The sequence below is a fragment of the Populus nigra genome, chromosome 8 (genome assembly GCF_951802175.1).
Source record: "Populus nigra chromosome 8, ddPopNigr1.1, whole genome shotgun sequence".
Taxonomy (NCBI): Eukaryota; Viridiplantae; Streptophyta; class Magnoliopsida; order Malpighiales; family Salicaceae; genus Populus; species Populus nigra.
In genome coordinates, this window is record NC_084859.1 from 11,714,544 (window position 1) to 11,722,304 (window position 7,761).

General features: G+C 34.8%; 1 protein-coding gene across 3 annotated transcripts; it reads right to left on the reverse strand.

Moving 5' to 3' along the window:
• Positions 1 to 787: 787 nt before the first annotated feature.
• On the reverse strand, positions 788 to 5,844 carry LOC133702065 (uncharacterized). Of its 3 annotated transcripts, none has more exons than XM_062126247.1 (2): positions 4,423 to 5,844; positions 788 to 1,111 (listed from the first exon to the last, which is right to left on the reverse strand). In XM_062126247.1, the coding sequence occupies exon 1, from the start codon at positions 5,609 to 5,611 to the stop codon at positions 4,427 to 4,429; it is 1,185 nt and encodes a 394-aa protein (XP_061982231.1). In that variant the 5' UTR covers positions 5,612 to 5,844; the 3' UTR covers positions 788 to 1,111; positions 4,423 to 4,426. The 3 variants fall into 3 exon arrangements, with proteins under 3 accessions (XP_061982231.1, XP_061982234.1, XP_061982232.1); XM_062126250.1 differs by having other exon boundaries at positions 788 to 1,125; XM_062126248.1 differs by lacking the exon at positions 788 to 1,111 and adding an exon at positions 1,277 to 3,770.
• Positions 5,845 to 7,761: the final 1,917 nt, after the last annotated feature.

Below are 7,761 nucleotides of genomic sequence, written 5' to 3' on the forward strand. Positions count from 1 at the left end.
TGACTTGTGGAAAATATTCGCAAATTCTTCCCTCGTGGGTTCAATAATTGGATGCCCTTGCAGGCTCCATACGCAATTCAATCCCACGATATTTAAATATCAATTATTATATTTTAAATAAGATTAAATGTTTAAAAATTATATATATAAAAAAACACACGCACGCACAAAGCGAAGACAGCCCCAGGACTCATCGGGAGGCGCATGTTTTTCCAGCCGCATGGCTCCTTATGATGATGATCTCCTGGGATGCATACATGGATTTTGGCCTGTATTGTCGCATTAAAAACAAGGAAGCATGAAGACAGAAGGATTGCTTCAAGTGCCATGCTACTAGCAGTCTGCACTCCTCTGCTTGGAAGGGAGAGCAAAATCAACCGCGACAAAATAGACGTCCTGCTAGAACTTTCAAGGAAAAATCATGCAGGCTATAGGATATTTTTTTGAGTCAAAAGCGTGCTTCATGTGCTTGGGGTTGACTTGATGACTCAGATTCCTAGAGATTCCTGAGAGAGAGAGAGATGATGCTACCGGTTGTATACATTCAGAGCAGTCATCGGTTAAGCATAGCAGTAAATGGTCTATTCAGCTGATCAGTACTGTAAAATTTGGTCATTGTTCTTGATCGTAGAGGCTATTGCCAGAAGGTTCCTTGGGAGCTTTGTCAGCTTGGCCTAAATTAGAGAAAGAGGGCTGCATGCATATGTCAATGGTTAATCTTTCTTTTTGCAAATTATGTTACAGGTATTTAAATCTTTAGCTCAAGTCTGTTTCAGTGTTTCCACTCTTTCCCATACAAGGCCACCAAAAACGCTTTATAAAAATGTCCTGAAATTCGAACGTCAGCAGCAAAATACAGATTGAGTTACAGTCTCTTAAAGTTCATCCTAAACCTTTTCTCTGTTTCCATGAAGCAGAATTCTGAAAATGCTAAGCAGAGTCAAGTGCCAAGGACCCTTCTCATCCCCTCAACATTTTTCGAGTGCTTGTGCACACAAGCAATCCTATACGTTTTTCCTTTGCACCCATTTCCTCTCAGCGCAGAGAGCCTAAAGATGCAGTATTTGGCTTGTCTAGAAAAGCTTGTTCCGCCAATGCTCACATATAATTCCTACCAAAAACACACTAATGATCAGAGATTAAAATCCCATTACATCTTCTTCTTCATAATCACATAGCTTAATACAAATTCACTATACTATCAGTTTTTTAATAAATAGTCCTATATGAACATAACCAAAAACTGACTGTTTAATACAAAACTGAACAAACCCACTTGGCCAACGTTCATCAACATCATTTTATTTCCACATCCTATCTCAAAATCAAACCCCGTGACTTCTAACACACTAACACGGAGAAGATGAAGAGTGCAAAAGATGCAAGAAGAAGATAATTAAAAAAAAATACAATAAGCATGAAGTATCTTAATGAGCATGTAGGAAGGGAGGTACATGGGAAGGAAGGGTTGTTGAATGAGGTGAAGGAGATTGGAGGTGGATTGTACAGCATGAGAAATTTGATCAGCCACTATTGATTTTGCTGTGCCTTCTCTTGCACTTGCACTTCCAGCTGATGATGTTGATCTTGCCATTGCTCTCTCCATTTACTTTGCTTGTACTCCAGTAACAGACATCACATGAGATGTCTCTGATCACTGATCACTGATCATCAACCAATGCCAATGGACATAGCATTCATTCTTTATTTCTTGATTTATTGTCTTTTTTTATATATGTATAGTACAAAGTTTTGGGCTTTTTACTAAACTATCCTCTGCTTACCTGCAGTCTCCTTCCTAGGTAAGGTAAACTCTCGAATCCCCAGCATTGGGGACCAGACCAGACAAGACCAGGTCTAGGATAAGAGCAGAAATGTCATGATCCATGCACCACTGTAGCAGCAACCTTATATTACAATTCTAATATTCTCTAATATTTCCATTCATTTATGAAATGATAACATATTCCAAAACAAAATGCAATTGGATGGCCTAGAGGTTTTGGGTTTCTAGATTGTTTAATGTTAACAACCAAGTGGATTGGCTTGCAATAAAATTATGATCTAGACAGCAGTAACGTACAACAAGTCTCTAACGAGTGCCGAGCACTATAATCTTAATCGAACTGTCAATGTTCAAGCAATATAGCATGGAATATGGATATTGATTGAGCTGCCGAAAAACTCAATGAGGATTGGCCTTTTCATGATGGGCTGATGAACAAAAAGGTTGGATTGGCTAGAAATATCAGACATCGATGCCATTGTTCTACACTGCCATATATTACGCACCTCAACCCCGTTCCAGGCACCCCAAACGAAGCGCAAAACCTGTTATAGGTAACGCATGACTCCCTACGGAGGAGTTAAAATGGTGGTTCAAGTTCCATCATTTGATTCCTGTTAGTTTAAGGCCACCGAGGTTGAATAATTCGTTCATTAGAAATGCCTTCTGCTAATGAAAACATCACATGCAACATAGCTATGCATATCTTCATTTTGAAGCTATTAAAATCTACCAAAGCTTTTATGGTAGAAAAGGCCTTCCAAGTCCAAAATCATCTTCTCCCTACAAAATCAGCACACACGTCTTGCTATAGTTCAAGAACTATACAGCAGATGCAGTGGATTTATATTGGTCTCCGCCAACTGATTGGCTTGGTCATTCAACGTCAGGGCATCTCCTGTGGAGTGAGTGGCTTATTAATGGTATTCACAAATCCCTGTAGACACAGAAAGACGTTTTGTAGGACACCTTCATCTTGCCAATTGACCGATTAGGTGAAAGTCGTGCCCGGTATTGTTATCCTATTCCCTCCAAATCCAGTTGTTATGGGTAACTGTGCTTTCACAAGAGCTAGTCCAGCACCTTATATCAACGCCCCAGCCAGCAATTCATTTTCACCAGGGCATAAGAGCTTTGAAAAGAAAACTAGGGAACCTTGAAGATCAATATTTAGCTGAATGACTTCCAATATGCAAGGGTAATCATAAAACGCATGAGTGCACATAATCCAAATAAGTCTCACCATTTTACTTGGTAAAGCTCAGTCAAAATGAATACATGCTGATTTTGGAAGAGCAATAATACCGTGCACACTGAAAGAACCTGCCAATCTAAGTACACCGGAGCAACTGGATCCACACATCCTATGGTGATCTCATGCAAATTCTCTTAACAACCAAGAACATGAAACCTCTTCTGACCAACACAACGTAAGAAACAGAGCTTGGGATTGATTTTGTGGCAAATGAATTTGAAATATTAACATCTCAGCTTGTAAAAAACATCTGGTTTTAATGGAAGGTAGGTAAGTCCATTACCAGGCTCTTTAGACCACTTGTGCTCAGAGATCAAGCAAGGATTCAAAATCAGTTATCTTCACCATGACAGACCATGAAAAGAGAGATAGCTATAGCAATGACGTTTTCTTCCCAGATGTAAACACTTGTTACTTTACTTATCAACAAATAAATTTCGAGTAAATAATCTCAAAATCACATGATATTTAGGAGTTGTTGTTAAGTGATGATCAAGACACCTTTACATCCTCTAGGTTAATAGCTAATCAGTTTTTTGCACATACTCCTAACTTACTAGACACAAACCTGATATCATTCAAATAATAGCAAACCATCTACTGATATAAACCATTGGAGAAAAAGAAAAGCAAAAACAAGGAAACGAGGAGCTAACACATACAAGACAACCCTGATATCTTCTGAAGAAAGTATAAATTTCTAATACATCATCCACTTTCCAGCAAAACCTGTAAGCATTGCTAAAGTGGTGAGAACTTAATCAGATATTTCATAATTTGATTAACAAATATCAGTCAATAAGCTCCATTATTCACATGTAACTAACATACAGCTACACACAGATTGGAATAAATTGTTCGCACACACTGCTACCTTTTCTTTCCTTGAAATGAAGTTTTTTAGCCTACACTTCAGCAGATAAATAAACATCTGGCCATTTTAGGTGTCATATAATAGGTTATTCTATATACTGAAAAACAAACTGAAATTTCATCAAAAACCAGTTAAAAATATGTTAACTCTATTGGAAGTACCAAACGCAGATCTAAAAATTTAGCACTTGAAAGGACGAAAATAGCTCAAAGGGCTACCAAAATAAAGCAATCATAAATGCAGAAGTTTATTTGAATTTCTTGATCATTTGAACCTTTTTGTGTTCGAAGAAATACAAATATTTATCATCAATCCCTACTTTTAACATAATGGGTTGGCAATGATTTCAAACCAAAACCCTAAACTACTATAATAAAGCCCGCTATACCACCCATTTTAAATCCTTGCCGCAAGCTGGTCGTGGCATAGTTTACATAAAACTGAAAGCTCAATTAATATATACATTCAAGTACAAACTAGAGGTCATACATTGTAGGCATTTCAAACCTGGTTAAGAGGAAGCAGCTTTAATAGCTTTTTGCAACTCACTTTCCAAGTCAGTCACCTTCTTTGCAGGCTTCTTCAATTCTTCTCTTTGCCCATTTCCTTCTCCATTATTTTTGTTGCTCCTCCACTGCTCAAACCCACCAAGATTACCACTTGAAGCTGGCACCACTCTCTTAACAAAACCATTGATCTCTTTGCGCGAATTCCTCGCCAAAATTCCCAGTCTCATATTCTCTAAATAGTGCTTCATCTCCCTATTCTCAGCCTCTAACACCTCCAAATCCCTTTTCATCCAAAAGCACATTCCTTTCAACAACTCTAAATCTCCCGAATTACTCTCATTGCCTTTTTCCTTCTTTACTTCCTTTAACTCCTCAACCCTCTCAATCCCAATCTTATTCACTATCAAGTAGGGCATTTTTATTCCCAACTCACCAGGAAAATTCACAGCCCACCTCAAATTCATCGATACCCTTTTAGTTAATGGCAACGCTGTTTTTGCCTTTACACCAACTCCACTAAAAAACCCTCTCTTCTTTCCATATTTCCACACCAATTGCCTCTCCGGAGAAAACCCAATTCCATAAGCATCATCAATGTAATTATGATTCACAAACCCCTCTTTCCCTTTACCATTACATGGCTCTAATTTCAATTCTTGCCAACCTGATGACCCCTCTGAGGCAAACCCATTTCCAGGTTCATATTTTAAAGGTGACCCAGATTCCAAATGGGGCCTATTTGTGGTTTGGGACCCACAATTAAGATCATAGTTAGGGTTTGAAGATGGAGCGGTGGTTCTTTTGTGGAGTGAGAAATGGCCGAATTGTGGCTTGAAATGGAGAGAGAAAGAAGGTAAAATCAAGTTGGAGCTGGAATTGGGTAGAGAAAAATTAGCAGAGAAAACAAGAGGGGAATCGTGTGGAGATCCAAAAAGGCCTAAGCCTGATTTAAGAGAGAGAGAGAAAGGAGAAATGGCTGTTGTTGTGGATGGAGTGTAGGTAAACTTGAGAGAAGGGCCTGAAGGGAAGTTCGTAGAGAGAGCAAGAGTGAGGTCAGAAATGGAGTTCGTTGTGGTGGTAGTGAGGATAGAAGTGAAAGGTTGATTGAGTATTGAAATGGGTAGTTTGGCCTTCAAGAGAGGGTTTTGGATTTGGTGGTCATCTTGAAGATTGAGGGAGAGCTTCATTTTCGTTTTTTAGTACGTTTGGCTTCTTGATGGGTTAAAGAAGAACAGAAAGGAAAGTGAAAAAACTTTGATTGGCGGATTTTAATCTTTATCAACAATGGAAACTGGAACTGGACAGAGGCTGTGATTTGGTTTGGGATTGGGAGAGGGGGAGAGAGTTAAAGAGAGCAGTGGTCTTTTTAGGTGGCTAGAAAAGTCGAAAGATACTTTTTACACAAAGTTCCGAAAGCCAGTCTCCAACGAGAAAGCTCGCGCCTTAGTCTCGCATAACAGATAGTTTCGGGATAAGAACATTCGCTTTCATGTGTTTTATTTTCTAGCTAAAATTTAGTTAAAAAAAATATATATATTTTAACTAGGTTTTTAAAAACTACCATCACACTCATACTCTTTGAATAAATAACAAATAATAACATAGATATTCATAATAAATTTTAAAAGAGAATTTCATACTTTTTTATTTTTATTTTTTTCAATCATTAAATACAAGACAAATAAATTATTTATAAAATTATATATATATATATATATAAACACTAAAAAACTCATATCTCATAAATAAAAAATTTAAGAAACTGAATCCAAGAGTTATTGACGTCGGAAAGACTCTAATGACACATTTAATATATATAATTATAGATTTTATAATATTTTTTTTTAATGATCATGTACTAAAAATATATGTCATTAAATCTTTGTAAAGAAAAACCTGATGAGAAAAAAAAAACCAGGAAAAAAAACATTCTTATGTGATTTCTAAATACTTTAAAATTCAATAGAGAATTTTATATAAATACTTCAAGATCTATATTTAAATACTTTAAAAAAAATTTTAAAAAAGAAGGTCAAATCCCCTTATTAAAACCTTGCAAAGTAAAATTCAATAGGAAAAAACCTAAGAAGTATAATTTGAATTGATTTCACCTCAAAAAAATATATCTTATGATAAATCTTGAAGATGGCGCATTCCAATATTAGAGACAAGTTTCTTGAAAATCAAGGTGGATAGATTTCATAAATAAATTTACTAAATTATCATTTGACCTGATTTCTTTAATATTAATTTTTTTTTTGTTGAAGCTCGTGAGTATAAAAAAACTTTAATAAGATATGTTTTGTTAGCCTACTCTAAGACGAGTGATGCAATCAACATTATATTCAAATAATATTGTGAGACCATCTTCAATAGTTAACAATTCATATTTTACTTATATGTGATGAATAATTGACTTTAACTATATACTTTATCTACTTGCTTCATGGATTATAATAATTTTTGAATGATTTGATGAAGAAGTCACTAATGATAAGTAAAAACTAAACTGGAAAAATTAAAAGATAGATGTATCAAGATATTTGATCTTACAACACGAGTCATGTATCGAGTTTTATTTAATAATTTTATTTATTAGAATAATTTGTTTATTTAATCAAACAATTATATGTGCCAATAAAATGTAAAAGAAGTTGTCAACAATAGCTATAGACTAAACTTGAAAAATAGAGAAATAAATATATATCAAGATATTTGATCTCGCAAAACAAGTTATGTACCCAGCTATGTCTAATAATTTTTTTTCCTATAATAAATTCTTTATTAATCAAATAATAATAGAATTGGCTCGCATTACATCATAGGTTAGAGCAATAGAAAAAATCCTAAAAAATGAATATATTTTAACCATGAATTCAAAATTAATTGCATATTGAATGCTATTTTTATCTAATATTGAAATGGAAACATAGTGGGTTTATTTAAGTCAAATCAAGTTGAATAACAAAACCCACGAGGATAATCTTGCAAAAAAAAAAACAAATTGGAAAGTTCAATCTCTAATTAACTTAATGTTGATGAACAAAATTGATAAAAAGAATCACTAAAAAAACACAAGTGAACTCGAGTCAACCAACCAAACTCGCGATGCAAGTCATGCACGTCATTGAATTCAATAAGATTTTTATCCCAGAGATCATTTTTTTTATTTAATTATACAACAATAAAGTACATAATAATTTTTTTTATATGGAATGTTTTTTTAGAAAAAAAAACCATAATAAATGCTTGAGAATGAGCTAGCAAAAGTATATCATTGATAACAAATAGTAAAATTATAATTTTTTTTAGTTTAAAGTTAAATAAAAAAAATATA